A 24,306-nucleotide genomic window follows, 5' to 3' on the forward strand; every position below is an offset into this window, starting at 1 on the left:
CCCTCACTGCCTCTGCTCTAAACACTTCCCATGGGATGGGCCGTGCGCTGGTCCCTTGTGATGACTCACTGGCATCTGAGTAGCTCCTTTTTTCAGTTGTTGTGGCTCCTCGCTCCTTATGTGGTTCCACGGGAATCCTATTAGTATTCTTGCTGGCCTGGGGGCAACCACAGCCCTCTTCTCCCCTGCTGCCTCCAAGAAACTTCATCTGAAGGGCACAGCGGCAGCTTTTGCCAGCTCCCGCTCCATGGGCTCACCAGCTCCAGCTCTGAAGTGGCTGGGGCTCAAAATGGTTGGAGCAGTTCTTTCTTTTCTCATCATGGCTTCTCCAGTCTTCATGCACTCCACAGGTCTTTCCTCCTCTTCCTCTGATCTCTAGTGGCCCCAGCTTGGCTGTCGTTGCTTTTTAATAGTTGTACATTTGTTGATTTGTGGAAGAGAGTGATGCTGGGGACCATCTATTCCACCATCTTGACCGGAAGCCTCTAGTTCGGGATCTTCCAACATGCTCTTCGGTATGGCTTCTCATTCTTCAAGTCCCAATTTCTTATTCTCAGGCCATAACTAATAATTCTATCTAATTAGATTCCCCTACTCCTAGTCTTTAGTCTCCATCATGACACTCTATTAACTTTACAGAATTTCCTCAATTATGCCATTCTTTATTTGCTTATTACCACTCTACTGTTTGTCTTCCTTCATTAAGCTGAAAACTTATAAGGTTAGATATCAGGTCTTTACTCTCTACTATATGGCAGTGACTAGAACAGTGCTGGATGTTTTTGGAATTCAACAATTGAATGAGTAAATAAATGAATAAATAAATGAGTGAAATTCTGTTTACCCAGTTAACTTCTGTTCATCCTTTGGGTCACAGGTTAAGGTTACTTTCTCAGGGAAGCCTTCTCTGAGTTAGTACCACATGTCATGCTCTCATAGAATACTTTACTGTCTCTCTCTCTCTCTCTTTTATGCCTCTTATTACAATTTTAATGACACAATGTGATTTTTTGTTTATTACCCATCTCTTCCACCATAATTTCTATGAAACAATGAACCTGTGTGCCTTATTCTCTATTATATAGCAAGTGCCCAAAGTAGAATGCCTAGCAAATACCTGATAATCAATAACTGCTATTGATTAAATATTTGTAAAAAAAAATGTGCTGAATGATCCTAAAGTATACAATTTTTTTTCTTCACATTGTTAAAAACTAAAGATGCTCAGTTTCTCCACTAAGATAGGTTTTACTTTTCAAAAGTTCATGAATAATAAAAATCAAGGACAAAAACTCCTTGTCTTTGATTTATCTTTTCCCTAATGCTCAAGTATTTGATCTTTGAGGAGAATAATAATAGCAACTCACACCCTTGTGCTTACTAGGTGCAAATCACTGTGTTAAGCACTATACTGTCACATACTTCTCATGATACCCCTACTAATCACATTATATAGGAAGGGATATTGAGGTTTAGAGAATTTACTTGGAGAATCTGATGAAATGTATGGATTTTCTCTAGAAAGATACACACAAGCATACATATGCATAATTTTACTTACAACATCAGAGGGTTTATGAACTTCTTAGAGTTGATTTACAAACCCTTAATGTTGAGATCTTTCATAAAAAAAAATTCCTAACTTAAGGATAACTTTTACTTCAATGGGCAATGTTAATTCAGTTTTTTAGCTTTCCAATTTGCCAAAGACATTTTCTAGATGTTATGAATGCATTACTTAGATTTCTTTCTCTCTCTCTCTCACACACACACACACACACACACACACACATTTTTTTTTAAGATGACCGGTTAGGGGATCTTAACCCTTGACTGGGTGGTGTTAGCACCATGCTCTCCCAAGTGAGCTAACTGGCCATCCGTATATAGGGATCTGAACCCGTGGCCTTGGTGTAATCAGCACCACACTCTCCCAAGTGAGCCACGGGCCAGCCCTCATATATTTTCATACCTAATTGAAGGAACTTTTATGAAGATACCTAATGGTACTCTGCAAAATGAAGTCCCTTTGGATATTCAGTTAAATTTTACAATGCTGAAGATTTTCAAAGCTTGCATTTTTATTATGAGACATATAGGGTTAATAACATATTATTCTTGTAACACAAAAGCATTTATAATTCTAGATTAGTATATATTAAAAATCCTGCATACTAACAGATATCTACAAGCCATTTCTCACTAAAGAAATTGCAGAATAGCCTTTTGCATAGAAGATAAATCATTTTTCCTAGTTTCCAAAATTTGAATGTTTTCACAATACCTCTTTTCAAAACACAAAATTAATGCAAAGACATCCCTTATCTTACTGCTCACATCTAAAAGAAAATGAGAATTTTGAAGAGAAAATTTCAACATACATTTATAAAAACAAAAACAAAATAGATCTTTTAAAAGTCCATCTACATGTACCAGGCAATCAGTGGGAAAATAATTATTTCTCTAACACAAATTATGGGCAACAAAATAACCCTCTTACCTGTCAAGGTCTGTACTGCCCTTTCGCTGGAAGGCAGTGGCTCCTTTCTGTGAGGACGATTTAATGAAGTGTCCTGTGCAGAAAAGAGTCCAGGGCTGTCAGTTAATTTCTTCCGGCCACTGGAGTTAGGGTTTGAAACTCTGCAGCTGCCTATTGCACTTGTGAAAAGGTTCGTATGTTCATCACTGCTGGCTGGCTCAGAGTTGGGAGTGAATCCTCCAAGGGATAAACTTGGAGAACTTTCTGAACAGTCAATTTGTAAAGGTGTCTGCAATCCCAAGGCCAATGGACTAGATTCTGAAGGCTCTCGGTGGACCCACTGTTCTTCTCTGTTTATTAAGCTTTTTGAAGGAGAGAGATGAGGGCAGGACATGTGACACCGGTGTTTTTCCTTATGCTTATATCGCTCCCCAACAGTATCCTTTCCAAATCGATAGCGCTTCAAAGACTCCAGGACAGATCTGGAAGAGCCAGTGTCCATGGAAACCTGGGGTTGTTCAGAAGAACGGTGTTCTCTGTGTTTGTGACGGTGCCTGTGTTTGTGCTCAACCATCCAACCATAGGCCATCTCAGGAGGGACACTGGGGTAGGTACTCATGGAAAGGAGGGGAGTCCTGCTGGTAGTAAGAAAGGCCTCCTGTCGAAGTAGCTTATGCTTTTTCTTATGGTATTTGGTGGGATTGAGAAGTAAGTGACCAGCATGCATATAAGAAGGAGGTGGAAGCGGAGTGGTAAAAGAAGGAGATGGAGGAGGTGGATACAGAGTAGGTGGATACCTTCCATAGTAACCTAATCCTATGGGAGCAGCTGTAAGGTGTGAAGGAGAATAAGGCATGCCATAAGAGGGATAGAATCCAGTACTAGAAAGTGGAAAACTAAGGCTGTGCATAAAAGGCATTTCAGCCATTGCCTCTCTCATCTTAGGAGGTCTCCCTCTTTTCTTTTTTAAGTCAGGTTTTCGAATGTAGTGCAAAGGATCTAAAGGAAAAGAAGGATGTGTATAGAAACTATTAAAGTTGATTCGAAAAATAGTTGGCAGAAGGTCTCGAGGGATAAAATGATGACTTCGATGAGTGATCCGAATTTCACTCAGACGACTTATTAGTTCCTCCAGCTCTGCAATAAAGTCTGGATCCTGCCTATTTCGGAGTTGGGGATATTTCTTTTTCCGTTTTCGTTTCTGCCTTTTCATCTTGTCATAGCTGAGGTAATCATGATTCCTGCGCTTACATTTGTGTTTATGTTTTTCTTTAAGACTGCTTAGAACTGTAGAGGTTTCAGGGGGAATCAGAGAAACATGCTCAAAAGAATGCCTCCTCTTTTTTTGCACACAAAATTTCTCTGCCCTGTCTGATGTGCTGTTATTATCTGTTCCAATTCCACTATCACTGGGAATGGTCTCATCACTATGAGACTCACTAATTGGGGAAGGAGTAGCTTCTTTTAGAGATGGGAGTTCACTCAAGTGTGAAGGAGAATTTGGCAACAAAGTAGGAGGAGATAACCGCCTCCTCCCCTTTGATGCCTTCTTCATTGCAAGAGTCTGAATCATACTGCCCTGTCTGGAGTGTAAATGCAAATATGGCACTGAACTAGGTTCAACAAAGCCTGCATCACTACTTACAGGGCTCTGACCTCCACTAGTCCCAGAAGACTGAGAGCAAATAGGTGATGGAAGAATCTCAGAACTACTAGCAGATGGCAGTAAAGGGGGAAGGATCTGTCCTAATGCTGACCCGGCTGCCTGCTGAGCTGTTTGCTCAAGGACAGCAAGGCTGGTAGGGCTACCAGAAAGAATGCCATTTAAGACAGTTTTTGGTTTGCGACCCCTCCTCTTTCCTATGTAAATGGTTCCTTTCTTGCTGACATTTATCTGTTGGCCTAATTTAGAGCCAAATGTGGCAGCAAGACTTGATACTGTATTATGAAGTTTGGATTGCACTTTCCCTTTATTAGTTGATTCTACCGAGCTTGAAAGAATCTGATTTAACAGTTTCTTTCTCTTTAAAGTCTTCATTTTATTTATCTTGCGAATAATTGTTTTCATTAATTGTCCATTATTTCTCTTGGTAATTTTTTTATCTGGTTCCATCTCAAGGTCACTCATACTGCATACACTTGTCCTGTGACTGTCATCTAGATCATCTGGATCCTGAAGTTGATCCTCGCTCTCAAAGAAATCACTGCTACTTCTATGGTTGTCAGTTTCAGATTCCAGCTTGCTTGGACTTTCAGTGGCAACAAATGGAGCCACTGATAGTACAGGTGGCTTCATCTTGACTGGTGACCTCATTTGCCTCTTAGGCCTGCCTCTTTTTTTTGGAAAAGGAGATACAGACAGACTTTGTTTGAAGGAAGGAATTTCGATTTCTGGCTGTAAAATTGGAGGTTCTTGTTCTTCCTTAGACTGTAAAGAAAAAACTTTAGAGGCAGGGATTTTTAAAGTTCTTTTAGGTGGACCTTCCAGTTGAGGCATCTCCTTAGATTTAGGTCTTCCTCTTTTGGGCTTATAAATATCAGACAAAAGGTCGCTAGAGACACACATACTGGAGGACAGTTTGTGAGTAGCGAAAGACTTATGAGATGGTTTTTCACTATCAGTTAAGAGAGTAAGAGATGGAGCTGTGGATTTGCTCAACTTTGGCAATCGGCGCTTAAGGAAGTCATGATCTACAAATGAAGATGGTCCGATGTTTTTCATAAACTTGGCAGGCTCAGAATTACTATTTGATAGTGAACTACATGAAACGTTTTTAAAAAGCTCTGATCTTTCTAATTCTAGCCCTTTTGGAGACCGGCATGTGCTTCTTGCCACCACTTTAGTCCACCGAGGTTTTCTTCCTTTCCTTTTTTTTAATGGTTTGGACTGCAAACTAGTGCTTAGGCTTTCAGCAACTTGGCAGTGTTTGTCTGATGCAGTTACCGCACCAAGTTTTAGAAAGGGCTTGTTACTAAATAAACTAGTGAAGTTAACAACTGAAGGGGTAATTGTATGAATACTGGATTCAGAAGTCAAACTTGGCTTTTTTCCCAAGGAAGAGCTTATTCTTGGAATATCTATATGTGTAGTTTTTGAATCATTTAGCTCTTTATCAATCCCTTTACATTCAATACTTATGCTATGACCCACTGACCTATGACCAATGTTCAAGTGGGTACTTTCGGAAGTAAATTGGTTCTTTCCAACAGATTCAGAAATGTCTTCCATTAGTTCTGTGGTAGAACTTAAAAGTAACGGATTAGGAGCCAACTGAGAAGTTTCAGGGGGACTTCTTGTTAAAGGATTAACAGATACAGTAGGTGATGGGGAAGGGAGATTGCTTTCTCCTACTGCACTAAAAGGGGATTTAGCTGTAGATGCATCAGAAGCACCTCCCATTTGAAAGTCTGGAGAAGTGCAATATACAGGAGGTTGCTTTTCATGCTTTGAGGTTTCATAAGATCCCCTTTCACTAGATGAGAAACTGTCTTGCTGAATGCACGTTCCTTCATTAAACATTTCTTTCTCCAAATTAATGATTTCTTTTCGAGCTGAGAACTTTTCCAGTATGTTTTCTTTACTCTGCCATATAACATTCTTTTCAAAAGTTTTGCTGATGGCACTATCTTTGAGGGATTCAGAAAGTTCTCGACTTTCATGATTACTGATGTTTGTACTACAAGAAGCCTTAAGTGGTTCCTGAGTGGGGAGCAGTGCTTCGGCTTTAAGGTTTATGGCATCTTTATTGACCAGTCCGGCCATAGGACAACTCGCTAGTTTCTTTCCAATGTCCTTATTAACCAATCCCATTGCTGAATTTGCTACAATCTTCTTTGCACAGTCCTTGGCCACTAGGCCAACAGCAGAACCCAACTTCTTTCCCAAGTCTTTATTAACCAGTCCAACCACAGTGCCAAGTCCTAACCTCTTGCCAGACTCTTTATTCACTAAACCTGGAACGATACCAATTCCTAGCTTCTTTCCTGAATCCTTGCTTAGCAGTCCTACTGTAGTGACAGTCCCTGGCTTTTTGCCTAAGTCTTTATTAATGAATACCGCTGTAGTGCCAGTTCCCAGTTTTTTCACAGAATCCTTATTGACGAATCCTACTGCTGCATTAAACACTGGCTTTTTCCCAGGATCTTTAGTTACCAATCCAACTGCTGTGCTGATAGCTGGTTTTTTCATTAAGTCCTTTTGTATTATTCCAGCTACAGAGCCAATGCCTGCTTTCCTGAGCAAATCCTTGCTAACCAGTCCTGCTGTAGTGCCAGTTCCTAACTTCTTCGGTTTTGTCTTGGAAGACTTGGAGGGAGGACAAGTAGCAATGAGCTGTGCCAACTTTTCTGTTACGCTAGTTCCTCCATTAAGTAATGCTCTGTCCCTTAAATCAGGATCCCGGCTACCAACAAGAGTAGATGGTGCTGTGTTAATGTAATCTGCCATTTCTGAGTGTACTGGAGAAAGCTTCTTAGACAATGAATTGTTTTCTCCCTGTGAATGAAGATGGATGATTTCTTCAGACTGGCATTCAATGGCTGCAACATCACCTGCTTTCTTGTACAACTTTGAAGGGTCCTAAAATGTGAAGAAGAAAAAGGTTTCAAAGAGAGTAAACCTTATACCATTTCAGCTTAACATTACAATCCAACAAACTAATTGATCACAAATCAGATATAAGATAAGCGACAGAGCTTTTTAAAAAAACTAATATTGTACTAATGTCATGGTATGAAGGGTCTTCAAAAAGGTCATGGAAAGATTCATATTATCTTTTAATTCTATTTTTCCATGACCTTTTTGAAGTATCCTCGTTATGTTACTTCATCTGCAGGCTATCAAGATATTATCTTTGTTGACTTTCAACCATATAAAACTATATACAAGTATTACTGGGTCCTTAGAAATATCCCTAGGATACTTTTTCACATTGTTTTAAATAGCAAACTCTCTACCTTCATCTTAGTTTTTACTGACTAAATACACATTAAGCACATGAGTGTACTGTTTTTGAAAAAAGAAATAGTTCGGCTATAGCATCCATGGTCCTCTGTTAAAAGAACAGTTCACTGCCTATCTCCTTCACTGATGTCAACAATCCCAAACCAGTATAGAGCAATCCCTGACCTACTCCTACTGCTTTAATCCATTCTCAATTATAGCTTTTTCTTTTTTGGCAGGTGGCCAGCACAGGGATCTGAACCCTTGACCTTGGTGTTACAACATAAGCTCTAACCAGCTGAGCAAACCAGCTAGCCCACTCAATTATAGTCTTGAATGAGCAGTCAAGTTCTTGCTTAATGTGGGAGTAATAGAAAAGACGATTACAAAATTATTTTCTTTAGAATATGTTTGTATACAAAATCTTAGAGTTGGAAGTAACATGCAAGTTGTTCACTGTAAATTGCTATGTAATTCATGAATTATCACTATATACTTTACAAATGAACTCACATCGCTTCTCGGCCTTTTGGCTAAGATCAAGTGTAGTACAAATGAACTCACTACTTCAAACAACAGTCTGCTTTACTTTTGGATAACCACTAAAGTGTTCTTCCTAACTGTAAAATACTCATGAGAGACTTGAACAAATGTAAAGACATACTGTGTTTGTGGATAGGAAGACATAAAGATGATAACTTTCCCTAAGTAAATTTATAAATTTAATGCAATCTCAATAAAAATACCATCAGGATTTCTTTTAGGAATTGGAAAATTATTTATAATGGTCACTGTGAAGAACAGACAAACAATAATACCTAGGAAAATCTACAAAGAAGAAAAGCAAGAAGATAACCATACCAAATATTAAATTATTTTAAAAAGCCTCTACCATTAAAACAGTATAGCACTAACACATAGAAAGACAAAAGAATCAATGGAACAAAATAGAAAACCCCAAACGAATTCAAGCATATATGAAAATGTACTGTATGCAAAATGCTACAATCCTTATAGAAGAGAATTTGGTAACAAGATGCAGTGATCCCCAGGATACACTGTTAAATGAAAAAAGCAAGGTTTAGAAAAATAGTTCTAATATGCTACTTTTAAAATGGGGATAGAGGGTACAAATATGTATACCTATGTGATTAAATTAAAAAAAGAAAGAATAAACCAAAGACTAATAAAAAGAATGACCTTTGGGACAGGAAAAAGGAGTAGAAGCTAGACCTCTATGCAACTAATTTACTTTGTGGTTTTACCTTAGAAGTGTTTTACATAGTTAAGAAACAATATTATTTAATAAAAATATCCCAAATCTCTAAATATTGAAAACAATAGAAACAAATCCATCTATCTATATGGCAAATGAATTACATAAGTATATAGAAAATAATTATTTTGAATTACTTTAAAACACAGTATTTAGATTACACATCCTAAATCCAAAAAGGTTACCCATAAAGAAATCTTAAACTGCAATCAGTGAGTATATTACTATAATAATGTGATAGTTATTTTGAACCTTGATAAATGATTCATAGATACATAGAACAAGGAAATAAAGATGTGAATGTCATTAGAAACCTAAATTTCATTTTATTTTTAGTTTTAATTTTTTTTTTTTTTTTGAGCCTGGCAGGTACAGGGATCAATCCCTGTACCTTGGTGTTATCAGCACCATGCTCCAATAAGTCGAGCTAACCAGCCAGCCACAGGAAGCAAAATTCTGGGAGTGAGAAAAAAAGATACAAATATAAAATCAAAGAAGCAAAAGCCCTGTTATTTTAAGTCGTAAGTAGAAACATGGGGTGTGTGTGTGTGTGTGTGTGTGTGTGTGTGTGTGTGTGTGTGTGTGTCCCCCACTAGCTCTATCCAATGACGTAAGTAGAAACATGGGGTGTGTGTGTGTGTGTGTGTGTGTGTGTGTGTGTGTGTGTGTGTGTGTGTGTGTATGTCCCCCACTAGCTCTATCCAATGAAATGCCTACAAATAACTGCAATCCAGTTGCAATGAACACATCTAACACTCAAAAGTGTGGTCTCTAAACACCATTTTTATTAAAATGAGCCAGGGCTCCTTGTAGAAACGACTGTTCCCAAGTATTAGACAGAAAATGTAAAAGATGATCCTGGTGATGAATATATATACCTCTAGACTTGTCACTTTTTACCAGTCACTACACTTTCCATTTGAAATTTTCCATAATGAAACATGTTTATTAAAAAGAAAGTTATTGAGCTGGTTAGCTCAGTTGGTTAGAGCATGTTACTGATAACAACAATGTCCAGGGTTCGATCCCTGTACTGGCCAGCCACCAAATAAATAAATAATAAAAATACAAAAGAAAGTTCTTCCTATGACTGAAATGAAATATACTTTTCCACAACTTTCATTTACTAGGACAAGTCTCACTTTCTCAAATCATATAAAATAAGTCTAATCCTCTTTCCAAAAGCTATCCATACATGAGAACTCAACCATAATATTTAACCTTTTTATTCAAACAGTTTCACTTCTTTCTGGTCATTTTCAGATGAACATGTTTCAGTTTGTAAATAGTACTCTTTACAAGTGGCATCTAAAATGGAACACAATACACCCAATACTTGAAATTGACTCAGAATAAAGGAAGCCACCTCTTCGTTTGGACTGGACCTTACAACTCTGCCCAAGAGGAAACTGGCTTTTATGCCCATCTCATACACTACTGACATTTGTTAACTTGAAATTAAAGAAACACTCTATGTTTTCTTCACATTAAAGAAACAACCCTATTCTTTATTTCCTCATTTACTTTTATAGTTACTTTTTAAAAATTAAAAGCCTTTACTGTTTTAAATATTTTAAAATATATTTGTCTGAAAATTGACACTTCCAATTTTAGAAGTTACCCTTAAAAACCTGTCTTAAGAAACTATAATTATGTGCAATAACATGAAAAAAGCTCACAAACAATATTGAGTTAAAGGAGCCAGAACAATAGAGTGCCTATGATATTACTCCATTTATATAAAGTTCACGAGTAGGCATAACTAAGCATGATATTAAAAGTCAAGAAAATGTACTCCTGGTATGGGTAGGAATGGAAAAGAAGCCCAAGGAGGTCTAATGGGTCTAGTACCGTTATATTTCATAACCTGAATGCTGGTTCTGTGAGGTGATTGTACTTATGAAAATTCACTGAGCTGTTACATTCATGATTTATGTACTTTTCTGTAGGTGTGATATATTTCAATAAAAAGTTATTTTTAAAATTCTGTCTAAAAGGAAAGTAGAAACAGCTCCTTTAACCAGCTAAGAGATACTCAAACCTGGCTTTTCACTTTTGCCAAAAATAAATATCTCAAATAAATTAAAATCAACCTAAAACAGTTAGTATCCCATAGCAAATGACCTATGATTAAAGAAGAAAAGGCAAACCTAGATAATTTGGTGTTGGTTTTGAAGATTTTTGTTTTACCAAGTTCTGATATTAGAGAAATTCAATGAATGAAATAACATTGTTAACATTTTGAAAACGATCCTCTTATATTTGTAAGAACCCTTTAAAATGACATGTAGTAGCCAGAAGTGTCGTTTTGAGAGAATATATTACGTATTATGCACTAAAATGATGTGGTATTAAATAAAACATCCATTAGGCATACAATTTTTCTCAACAAGAAAACAGCTTTTTTCCAAATATAAAAGTAGTCTCAAAAAAAAAAAAAAAAAGAAAGTATAAACAATTTTATCCATGGATAAACACTTTGCATTTCTTTTCAGATATTTCATTATATACCCAGAAATATACACACATACATTCTTTCATTAAAATGGGGCCAAAAATGCTGCTTTGCAGCCCACTTGCTTTAAGCGATACAAGAACAATACTTTTCTGTGCAAACAAATCAAGAAAGACTATAAATTCAAGAGTTTCACAATAGCACATACATCATAAAATCAAACTCCTACCGGCTGGTACTTATTTCGTTTTCTTATTACTATAAATAATATAATGATGAATATCCAACTGCATATATATTTGCATACTTGTTCAATTACTTCCTTCAGATAAATTTTAATGGTGTAATTACTAGGCCAAGTAACACATGGTCTACAGTTACATGCAAGAAAGATTTTTTTAGGGCCGAGCCCGTGGCGCACTCGGTAGAGTGCTGCGCTGGGAGCGCGGTGACGCTCCCGCCGCGGGTTCGGATCCTATATAGGAATGATCGGTGCACTCACTGGCTGAGTGCCGGTCACGAAAAAATGACAAAAAAAAAAAGAAAGATTTTTTTATTACCATTGTCAGCATTTAAGATTTCACAACCTATAGAAAAACTTTTTATTGCATTTCTATTTAAAGTCCATTTATTACCTAATGTTTTGAATGTCTTATCACAAGATTTTGCTGGGTATCTGCATTTCTTCAGCAATGAAATAGCTATTCAAAGTCTTGGTCCATATTATTTCTCTAAATTGTGTTTTTTTCTTCTGATTTAGAAGAGCCCTTAATATTTTAGAAATAATACTCCTTTCCTTCTCACATGTTGTACATATTTTTCCGAATTTATCAGAAGCCTTTTACCTTCTATTATTTTTCTTTAAAAGAAGTTAAAATCTTTTACATATTCAAATACTTATGAAAAACTGTATTAATTCACATATTCTATGCCATTTAAGCCTCACAATGGCCATATAATGCATTACTATAATTATTATGAAGCATTACTATAATGATCCTCATTTAATAGATAAAGAGTAGTTTAGACATTAGCTAACTTGCCCAAGGTCATTTAATCAGTAAGTGATTAAGAAATGACTTAAACCTAGTTTGATTTCATAGCTAAAGTTCTTAACTATTATATTAAATAGTCTCTTTAGCTTTATAGTTTTGTTTTCTTATACTTGGAAAGATCATATCCTCCTAAAGATGACAATCTTCACTACATTTTCAATTAATACTTTCATGGGTTCTTTTTATTTTTACTTTATTCATTACTTTGAATTTCTAAAATGTAATCTGTGGGTTAAAAAGCAGCTTTGGGTTGGCTGGTTAGTTCAGCTGATTAGAGTGTGGTGTTCGTAAGACCAAGGTTCAGGGTTTGATCCCTGTTAACACACACACACACACACACACACACACACACACACACACACACACACACACACACACACACACACCCATACCCCCCCCACACACACACACCCATACCCCCACACCCACACACACACCCATACCCCCACACCCACACACACACACACACACACACACACACACACACACACACACACCAAAAAGCAGCTTTTATCCCAAAAGTTCTGACCATTGTCCTAATGAACACTTCCATTACTCACTACACGTCCACTGATTTGAAATACATATATTCATACATATATTCTTAATTCATATTTGGGTCTTTCTCTAAGCTCTTATGTTTTGTTTCATCCATATTTATATTTATTCCAGAGCAATTAATACAATATTGATACTACAACTTCTTAATACTTGAAAAGACTGTTTTCTTTTTTGTATCCCTATGGAAATTCCTTATTTTATTTACAACATTATTGAGATACTCATATAACTCACATACAATAAAAGTCACCCTTTTAAAGTGTACTGTAACACCAAGGTCAAGGGTTTGGATCACTGTGCCGGCGAGCCATAAAAAAAACTAATAAAGTGTACAATTCAGTGGTTATTAGTATATTCACAGAATTGTGCAAATATCACCACTAATTCTGGAATATTTTCATCAGTCTTCCTAGTTTTGCATATGTAAACTTCCAGATGAACTTGAGATCTGATTGAAATTTTAAAGAACTCCAAATGGTTTTACTTTGTATTAATGTAGGGGGAAAAGATATCTCAATATTAACTTTAGCTTTACAATAATAATGTAAATTTATCTACTTAGTCAAGCTTATTGATGTCACTGAATATGATTTTATATAAATCTTAAATATTTGCTCTCAAGTTTATTTCTAAATATTTCATAGATTCTGCTATTACTTTTATCTATAATTTTTTTTCTGTTTACTTTCTAACTCAAAATTTGTGGTGTTCAAGAACACTATTGATTTTACTTTATAATCCTGAATTCATCATCAGGAATTCATTTTTACAGCAAATATTTATTAAGCACCTACTGTTTAAGCACTGAGAATAATGGCAGTGGAAAAAAACCAAACCAACCAAAAATCCCTTCCTCCATGGAGATTTTATTCAAATGCATGAGCACAGTAGAGGAAATAAGTAAAATATTCAGTATATCAGATAGCAAAATGAGCTATGGAGAAAATCGGAGCATGGAAGGAGAAAAGATTAGGGTTGGAGAAGATTTACCATGTTAAAATAGGTTGTCAGGACCAGAAATCCAAAGGAGGTGAAAGAAGAATCTATGCAGCTATTTGGGGAAAGAACAATATTTTTAAAAGAGCAAAGGTCCTGAGGCAGGAGCTTGTCTGGTATGTTCAAAGAACATCAAGGAATTAAAGTTTGCTTGGGTAGCAAAAGAAAGAGAAGAATAATGGGGAGGGGGTACAGAGACAGACTTTTCTTAGTCCAAGAGAGAAGCCATTAAAAGATTTTATGCAGAAGAGGTATGTGATCTGACTCTTCATTCATTCAACAAATATTCACTGGGTGCCTACTCATTGTTGTCACTATATCAAGGAAAAATAAAGACAAAAACCTCTGCTCTCATAGAACTTATATTGCAGGAAGAAAGACAATAAAGAAATACACAAAAAAATTTAAAGAATATTATTTGCTAGAAGGTGGTAACTGCTACAGGAAAAACAAGGCAATAAGTACCAGCAAAGGATTCGCAAAATTAAGTGATTAAGAGGATTTGCAAAATTTAGTTAGGTCATTAGGTTAGGCCTCACTGATCAGGTAACATTTGAGCAGAGTCTTGAAGTGAGGAAGTTATTAACAGGAGTATCAAGAATGCAAATGTGACAAGATGTGACCAACTAATAATATGTGATCAGACAGCTAGATCATGGAAATCACTGTATGTTGTTATAAAGTCTTGATATTTTACTCTGAAACGGGGAAGTAATGGAGGGTTTTGAGAAGAGTGACATGATCTCACATCTTCAAATAGTCTCTCTAGCTGCTCTCTTGATAAAGCTTCAAGTGTAAAAGCACAAAGCCTTGTCAGCAAGCTACACGGTTATCTTGACGAGATAGTGACTGAGATGAGGGTAGCTATGGTGGAAATGAGAAGATAACAAAGACTGTGGTTAGAAGATTGAAAATAACTATCAGGAGTTCAGTTTTAGACATATTAATATTGAAATGCCTACTAAACATCAAAGTAGAAAGTCTGAGCAGGAAGATTCTAATTTGGAAGTCAACAATATATAGTTATTTAAAGTCTTGAGACTGGCTGACAAAACCAAGTGAGGATGAATGTAAACAGAATGGTAGAGGACTAAAGATTAGTAATGCCAAGGCACTGCAACGTTAATTCATGGGACCTTCTCCCATGAACCATGAATGTTCTTAATGTTATCTAGAATGGTGAATCCTTTCCAGGATTTCAATTTACTTTATCCAGCTCCATCAGAGGATTCATTGTCTACAGCAGTGATAGCCTTATGAAATGTATTTCTTAAATAATAAAACTTGAAAGCCAAAATTACTACTTGATCCATGGGTGCAGAATAGATTTTGTTAGCAGACATGAAAACAGCATTCATCTTGTACATCACCATCAGAGCTCTTTGGTGACTAGGTGCATTGTGAATGAGCACTAACATTTTCTTTTCTTTTCTTTTCTTTTTTTCCAGCAGGGGTTGGCTGGCAGGCATGGGGATCCAAACCCTTAACCTTGGTCTTACAAGGGAGTGCTCAAACCAACTTAGCTGACCGGCCAGCCCAAGCAATAAAATTTTCACAAGGAATCTTTTTTTCTGAGCAGTAGGTCTCAACAGTGGGCTTCAAATAATCAGTAAATGATGCTGTGAACAGACATGCTGTCACCCAGGCTTTGTTGTTCCAATTATAAGCACAGGCAGAGTAGATTTAATATATTTCTTAAGGGCCTTAGGATTTTTAAAATGGTAAGTAAGCATTGGCTTCAATTTAAAGTTACCAGCTGCACTAGCCTCTAACAAGTCAGCCTATCCTTTGAAGCTTTGAAGCCAAGCAATGACTTCTGTCTAGCTATAAAAGTCTGAGATGGCATCTTCTTCCAATATAAGGCTGTTTTGTCTACATTGAAAATTTGTTGCTTAGTGTGGCCACTTTCATCAATGATCTTCACAAGATCTTCTGGATAACTTGCTGCAGCTTATGTATCAGTGCTTGCTGCCTTACCTTGCACTTTCATGTTATAGAGATAGCTTCTTTCCTTAAGCCTCACGAACCAACCTCTGCTAGCTTCAAACTTTTCTTCTGCAGCTTCCTCACCTCTCTCAGCCTTCATAAAATTAGAGAGGGTCTTGCTCTAGATTAGGCTTTGGCTTAAGGAGATGTGGCTGGTTAGATCTTCTATCCAGACCACTAAAACTTTCTCCACATCAGCAACAAGGCTGTTTTATCATTCATGTGTTCACTAGAGTAGCACTTTTTTTTTTTTTTTTTTGTCGTTTTTTTGTGACCGGCACTCAGCCAGTGAGTGCACCGGTCATTCCTATATAGGATCCGAACCCGCGGCGGGAGCGTCACCGCGCTCCCAGCGCAGCACTCTACCGAGTGCGCCACAGGCTCGGCCCTAGAGTAGCACTTTTAATTTCCTTCAAGAACTTTTCCTTTAGCTAACTATTTGGCACAAGAGGCCTAGCTTTCTACCTTTCTTGGCTTTCAACATACTTTCCTCATTAAGCTTAATCATCTCTAGCTTTTGATTTAAAGTAGAGACATGCGGCTCTTCCTTTCATGTGAACAATTAGAGGCCACTGTAAGGTTATTAGACGGCCTAATTTCAATTTTGTTGTGTCTCAGGGAATAGGGAAGCCCAGAGAGAGGGAAACAGATGGGGGACTGGCTGATTGGTGGAGCAGTCAGAACACACACATTTATAGATTGAGTTCTCTGTCTTACATGGGTGCGGTTGGTGGCACCTCAAAATGATTACAATAGTTAATATCAAAGATCACTGATCATGGATTACCGTACAGATACTAATAATGAAAAAGTCTGAAATACTGTGAGAATTACCAAAATGTGATACAGAGAAATGAAGTGAGAACACCCTGGTATAAAAATGACACCGATAGCCTTGCTCAACAAAGGGTTGCCACAAACCTTCAATTTGTCAAAAAAAAAAACCCCAAAACAAAACAAAACAAAACGCTATCTAGGAACTGCAATAAAGCAAGGTAAGCCTGCATATACATATAATGAAATAGTCAGCAGTAAGAAAAGAATATTTATGGATAAACCTTGAAGATTTATGCTAAGTGAAATAAGCCAGTCACAAAAGGACAAATATTGTATGATTCCACTTATACATGAGGTACCTAAAGTATTAAAATTCATAGAGAAAGGAAATAGAATAATGGTTGCAAGGGGCTGCTGGGAGGGGATAATGGGGAATTACTGTTTAATGGACATACAATTTCAGTTGGGGAAGATGAAAAAGTTCTGGAGATGGATGGTGGTGATGGCTGCACAACAATGTGAAGGTACTTAATGCCACTGAACGATACTGAAATTGGTTAAAATGGCAAGTGTTATGTTATCTTTATTTACCACAATAAAATAATATGCAAGTAAACTTTGGAAGAATTAACATCTTCATGATATTGTCTTCTAATTCAAAACATTTTAAGCTTTTCCATTTGTCCAAATCTCAGTCAGTTTTTGAAGATTTCTTCATATAGATCTTAAGCTCTCATATTTAAGTTTATTCTTAGATATTCCATCTTTTTAAATAAAATTCTTTCTTCCACTTTATTGTCTGCTTCTTTGTAAATACAGTTGGCTCTCTGTATCATCATGTTCCACATTCAAGGATTCAACAGGAAAAAAAAAGACCCATAAAAAATAACAAAAAATAATACAAATTAAAACAACTATTTACACAGCATTTATACTGTATTAGGTATTATCAGTAATCTAGAAATTATTGAAAGTATATGTAAGCATATGCCTAGCTTATATGCAAATTCTATGCCATTTCCTATAAAGGACTGGAGCACCTGCAGATTTTGGTTATCTGTGGGGATCCTGGAACCAATCACCCACAGATATAAAGGACAACTATATATGAAGGTTATTAATTTCTCATTACTCTAATAGTCGATTACTTCAGTGAATTCTCTTTTAAGTTTTTTGACTGATTCCCTTGGGATTACAAGGTACACAGTATCATTTGCAATAAACAATAATCTTAGTGTACACTTTTTGTTTTTTTGAAATTAAAAAAAATTTTAATTCTGGTAAAACATATATAACTTAAAAATTTCCATTGTAAGCATTTTTAAACATATAATTTTGTGAAATTAATTACAGTCACAATGCACTGTAATCACTACCTCTATTTCCAATACTTTTTGATCAGGATTGCTTTGGTTATTCGGGGTCTTTTGTTGTTCCATATAAATTTTTGAATTGTTTTTTCAATTTCTGTGATGTACGTCATTTGGTGGTTTAATGGGAATTGCACTGAATCTGTAGATTCCTTTGAGTAGTACGGTCATTTTGACAATATTGATTCTTCCAATCCATGAGTATGGTAGATCTTTCCATTTTTGTGTGTGTCTTCTTTTGTTTCTTTAATCAGTATTTTACAGTTTTCCTTGCAGAGATCTTTCACCTCCTTGGTTAAACTTACTCCTTGCTATTTTTCTTGTTGTTGTTGCTATTGCTAATGGCACAGCTTTCTTGATTTCTTTTTCAGTAAGTTCATTGTTGGTGTATAACAATGCCACTGAATTTTTTATGTTGATTTTGTATCCTGCAACTTTACTGAATTTCATTGTCTGGTCAATGAGTTTTTTGGTAGAGCCTTTAGGTTTCACTCTATATAAAATCATGTCATCTGCAAACAAGGACAATTTGATTTCCCCTTTTACAATTTGGATGCCCCTTCTTTCTTTCTACTGCCTAATTGCTCTGGGTTAGGACTTCCAGTACTATGCTGAATAAAGACCAGACATCACTGCATTGTTCCACTTCTTAGTATTATGTTAGCTGTGGATTTGTCATATATAGCCTTTATTATATTAAGATACTTTCCTTCTGTAACTAATTTGTTGAGTTTTTTATCATGAAGGGATATTGAATTTTATCAAATGCTGCATGTATCAAGATAATTATAATTTTTTTCTTTTTATTCTGTTGATGTGATATATTACATTTATTGATGTATGTTGAACCATCCTTGCATCCCTGGAATAAACTCTACTTAATCATGTTGTATATAATCTTTTTGATGTGCTATTGATTTTCCTTTGCTAGTATTTCATTGAGGATTTTTGCATCTATGTTCATTAGAGGTATTGGCCTGTAGTTGCCTTTTCTTATTGTGTCCTTGCCTGGGTTTGGTATCAGGGTAATGCTGGCCCTGTGGTATGAGTTTGGAAGAATCATCTATTTCAATTATTTTGAAGTAGTTTAAGAAGTATTGGTATTAGTTGTTTAATTGTTTGGTAGAAGTCAACAGTAAAGCCATCTTGTCCTGGGCTTTTCTTTATTGGCAGGCTTTTTATTACTGATTTATTCTCATGACTTGTTATCTATTTAGGTTTTCTCTCTCTTCTTGGTTCAGTCTTGATGGGTCAGATGTGTCCAGGAATTTATCCATTTCCTATAGGTTTCCATATTTATAGTTGTTCATAATAGTTTCTGATGATCCTTTGTATTTTGGTGGTATTAGTTGTAATGTCTCCTTTTGCATTTCTGATTTTACTTACTTGGGTGTTTTTTTCTAACTTGGTTAGTCTGGCTAATGGTTTGTCTATTTTATCTTTTCAAAAATCTAACTTTTCATTTGCTCAATCTTTTGTATTGTATTTTAAGTCTCAATTTCATTTATTTCTGCTCTGATTTTTACTATTTCTTTTCTTCTATTTATTGTGAGTTTGGTTTGTTCTTGCTTTACTACTTGCTTGAGGTGCATTATTAGATAAGTTGTTTGAAATCTTTCTATTTTTTTGATGTATGTATAACCCATAGGGGTTTTGGTATGTTGTGTTTCTGACCTCATTTGTTTCAAGTAATTTTTTTTATTTCCTTTTTTCCCTTCTTTGACCCATTGGTCATTAAGGACCATGTTGTTTAATTTCTGAGTATTTGTGTAGTTTCAAAAGTTCTTCTTGTTATTGATTTCTAGTTTTATTCCATTATAAGCAGAAAAGATACTTGATATGATTTTGACTTTTTTGAACTTGTTGAGACTAGTTTTACGGCCCAGAATATGATCAATGCTGGAGAATGCTCTATATGCTGATGAAAAGAATGTGTATTCTGCAGCTGTTGGATGAAATATTCTGTAAATGTCTGTTAGGTCCATCTGGTCTATGGAGCTGTTTAAATATGGTATTTCTTTGTTTATTATCTGTCCTTTCTTATTTTTGAAAATGTTTAAGCCACTTTGCAATTATCTGTATCCTGAAGGTTTTGTAGAATTAAAGTCATTTAGAGGTTTTATGGGGGACAGTAGTATCTTTTTGAGAGACTTATCTATTACATTTATGATGATTGGTCAGTAAAAATTTTCTATGATTTCTTTACTCAGATTTTGTAAATTATCTTGTCTTCAAAAAAATTACAGCCAAGCTTTCCCATTTATTTGCACATAATTAAGCAGATAAATTTCTTGTTACTTTTCACTTCTGCATCTAGAGTAATTTTTACTTTTTAGCACCTCTCATTTAATATATTCATATTTTCTCTCATTTTTAATTTCTAGATTAGACTTGTTAAATAAAATTATACGCTTATTCCCCTCCCCCCACCCCCCTGAAACAACAGTATTTGGATAGTCACTGTCTTTGTCTTCTGGTTCATTTTTGCCTTCATTTTTTCAAACACCCCTCTTTTCTTAGCATTATTTTATTCTTTTATTGAGCTGAATGGTTTATTCAATGTATTGTCATTCTTTCCCTTTTTATTAATATTTAAAGATATCTTGATCTTTATATCTTTTAATATAGCTTTACCTAAAAACCAAAATTATTATTTTCTAGAAATTCTGAGGTTTGGGTAATTTCCAGACAGTAGGTTCTTTTTGTTGTCCATTTTTTAATTTCCAGTTTTACTGCATTGTGATCAGAGAATATTTGTTTATACTTCTGGTGACAGCTTACTGGATAATCAACTTTGGCAAATATCCATCTGGTATGGACTTAATGGTATGTGTCATTCCCCCTCCACCATAATTCATATATTGAAACCCTAAACCCTAATGTGACTATATTTGGAGATAGAGCCTTTAAGAAAGTAATTAAGTTAAGGTTAAATAAGGTCATAAGGGTAAAGTTATAATTCCATAGGGCTGGTATCCTTGTAAGGAGAAAGAGACCAGAGATATCTACTGATCCCCTCTCCCCATTCCCTGCACAAAGAGGAGACCATGTGTGGACACAGCAAGAAAGATACAGGTATAAGCCACAAAGAGAGGCCTCATCAGAAACCATCCCTGACAACACCCTGATCTTCGACTTCCGGCCTTCAGAACTGTGAGAAAATAAATCTATCTTGTTTAAGCCACCCAATCTGTGGTATTTGTTAGACAACTCTGGAACACTAACACACCATCATATTTTGTTACACTTTAAATTCTCATAGTCTAAACACTTTTTTACTATGTGTAATATGGTAGTGTTATGCCTCCAGCTTTATTTTTTTGCTCAGCATTGCTTTGGCTACGTGTGGTCTTTTGTTATTCCATATAAATGTCTGGATAGTTTTTTCCATTTCTGAGAAAAATGTCATTGGAATTTTGATGGGGATTGCATTGAATTTGTAGATCACTTTGGGTAGTATGGACATTTTCACAATGTTGATTCTTCCAATCCAAGAGAATGGGATATATTCCCATCTTCTTGTGGCCTCTCTAATTTCTCTCAGCAGTGGTTTGTAGTTCTCATTATAGAGATTTTTCACATCCATGGTTAACTCAATTCTTGTTTTGTTTTGTTTTGTTTTGGTGGCTACTGTAAATGGGCAAGATTTCTTGATTCCTCTTTCTGCCTGTTCACTATTGGAGAATAGAAATGCTACTGATTTTTTGTGTGTTGATTTTGTATCCTGCTACTTTGCTGAAATCCTTTATCAACTCCAAGAGTTTTTTTTGTAGAAGCTTTAGGCTGTTCGATATATAGGATCATGTCATTTGCAAACAGGGACAGTTTGACTTCACCTTTTCCAATCTGGATGCCCTTTATTTCCTTCTCTTCTCTGATGGCTCTGGCTAGAATAGCAGTGGTGAGAGTGGGCATCCTTGTCTAGTTCCTGTTCTTAAAGATAAAGTTTTCAGCTTTTCCCCATTCAGGTTGACATTGGCAGTGGGTTTATCATATATGGCTTTAATTATGTTGAGATACTTTCCATCTATACCTAACATATAGAGGATCTTTGTCATGAATGACTATTGAATTTTATCAAATGCTTTTTCAGCATCTATAGAGATGATCATATGGTCCTTGTGTTTGAGTTTATTAATATGGTGTATCACATTTATTGATTTGCGTATGTTGAACCAACCTTGCATCCCTGGGATGAATCCCACTTGATCGTGGTGTATAATTTTATGTATGTGTTGCTGTATTCTGTTAGCTAGTATTTTATTGAGGATTTTTGCATCTATATTCATCAAGGATATCGGCCTGTAGTTTTCTTTTTTAGTTGAATCTTTACCTGGTTTTGGTATCAAGATGATGTTTGCTTCATAGAATGAGTTTGGGAAATGTTTCTGTTTCAATCTTTTGGATTAATTTGTAGAGAACTGGTGTCAATTCCTCTGAATGTTTGGTAAAATTCTGCTGTGAATCCATCTGGTCCTGGGCTTTTCTTTGTTGGGAGCCTTCCAATAACAGCTTCAAGCTCCTTTATTGTTATTGGTCTGTTCACATATTCTACATCTTCTTGGCTCAGTTTTGGTAGCTTATGTGTGTCCAGAAATTTATCCATTTCCTCCAGATTTTCAAATTTGTTGGCATATAGTTGTTTATAGTAGTCTCGAATGATTCCTTGTATTTCAGATGTATCGGTTGTAATATCACCTTTTTCATTTCTAATTTTTGTTATTTGGATCTTCACTCTTCTTTTTTTTGTTAGCCGTGCTAATGGTTTGTCGATTTTATTTATTTTTTCAAAAAAGCAACTTTTTGATTCATTGATCTTTTGTGTTGTTTTTTGGGTTTCAATTTCATTAAGTTCTGCTCTAATCTTAATGATTACTTTCCGTCTGCTAACTTTGGGTTTGGATTGTTCTTGTTCTTCTAGTTCTTTAAGATGAAGTGTTAGGTTGTTCACTTGCCATCTTTCCATTCTCCTGAGGTGAGCATTTAATGTGAGAAATTTCCCCCTTAGTACTGCTTTTACAGTATCCCACAGGTTTTGGTATGATGTATCATTATTTTCATTAGTTTCAATAAATTTTTTGATTTCCTGTTTGATTTCTTTTTGGACCCATACGTCATTAAGTAGAATGCTGTTTAATTTCCATGTGTTTGTATAGTTTCCAGAATTTCATTTGTTATTGATTTCTAATTTTAATCCATTGTGGTCTGAAAAAATACATGGGATGATTCCAATTTTTTTGAATTTGTGGAGAATTGATTTGTGACCTAACATGTGATCTATCCTGGAGAATGATCCATGTGCTGATGAGAAGAATGAATATTCTGAGGTTGTTGGATGGAATGTTCTGTAGATATCTGCCAAGTCCAATTGGTCTAGTATGCTATTTAGATCTTGTGTTTCTCTGCTGATTCTTTGCCTAGATGATCTGTCCAATATCGACAGTGAGGTGTTCAGGTCCCCTGCTATTATGGTATTAGTGCCTATTTCCTCTAGGTCAAATAGAGTTTGTTTTATAAATCAGGCTGCTCCAACACTGGGTGCATATATATTTATGAATGTTATGTCTTCTTGATGGATCAATCCTTTTATCATTAAGTAGTGGTCCTCATTATCTCTTTTTTTGGTTTTTAGTTTAAAGTCTATTTTATCAGATATAAGAATAGCTACTCCAGCTCGTTTTTCTTTTCTGTTTGCATGGTAAATCTTTTTCCATCCTTTCACTCTTAGTCTATGTGAGTCTTTATGGGTGAGGTGGGTCTCCTGAAGGCAGAATATAGTTGGATCATCCTTTTTAATCCAGTCAGCCAGTCTGTGTCTTTTGATTGGGGAATTTAAGCCTTTTACATTGAGTTGTTATTGAAAAGTGTTGATTTAATCCTAGCATTTTATTAATTTTTGTTTGGATGTCTTAGGTGTCTTTTGTTCCTTTCTTTCTGATTTACTGCTTGTTTTATGTATTTTTTGGTTCCTTGGGTTGTAGATAGCCTTTTTGTTTGTTTGTTTTCTCTTCATGGATGCCATTTTTATTGTAGTAGTGGGTTTTAATTTTTCTTGGTTTTTATGGCAGTAGTAGTTCTTTTTCAGGTACCTAACCCTTGAGAATTTCTTGTAAGGGTGGTCGTGTGGTAGTGAACTCCTGCAGTTTTTGTTTGTCTGAGAAATATACTATTTGCCCTTCATTTCGGAAGGGTAGCCTTGCGGGGTAGAGTATTCTTGGCTGGCAATCTCTGTCTTTTAGTATATTGAATATATCATCCCATTTCTTTCTGGCTTTTAGGGTTTGTGATGAAAAGTCTGATGTTAGTCTGATCGGGGCTCCCTTATAGGTGATTTGATGCTTCTCTCTTGCAGCTTTTAAGATTCTGTCTTTGAGTTTTGCCCATTTGACTATAACATGTCTTGGAGAAG

The 24,306-nt window shown here is 35.8% G+C and overlaps 1 protein-coding gene across 3 annotated transcripts in view; it reads right to left on the reverse strand.

Annotated features, from left to right (window-relative positions):
• Positions 1-24,306, reverse strand: part of ASH1L (ASH1 like histone lysine methyltransferase) — a 186,468-nt gene that overhangs the window by 106,606 nt on the left and 55,556 nt on the right. For all 3 annotated transcript variants that reach the window (XM_063106540.1, XM_063106539.1, XM_063106541.1), the window contains one exon: positions 2,501-7,058. In XM_063106540.1, the coding sequence (XP_062962610.1) occupies positions 2,501-7,058 (4,558 nt within the window). The remainder of the gene's footprint in view (positions 1-2,500; positions 7,059-24,306) is intronic.

Source organism: Cynocephalus volans, chromosome 8, assembly GCF_027409185.1.
Source record: "Cynocephalus volans isolate mCynVol1 chromosome 8, mCynVol1.pri, whole genome shotgun sequence".
NCBI classification, from domain to species: domain Eukaryota; kingdom Metazoa; phylum Chordata; class Mammalia; order Dermoptera; family Cynocephalidae; genus Cynocephalus; species Cynocephalus volans.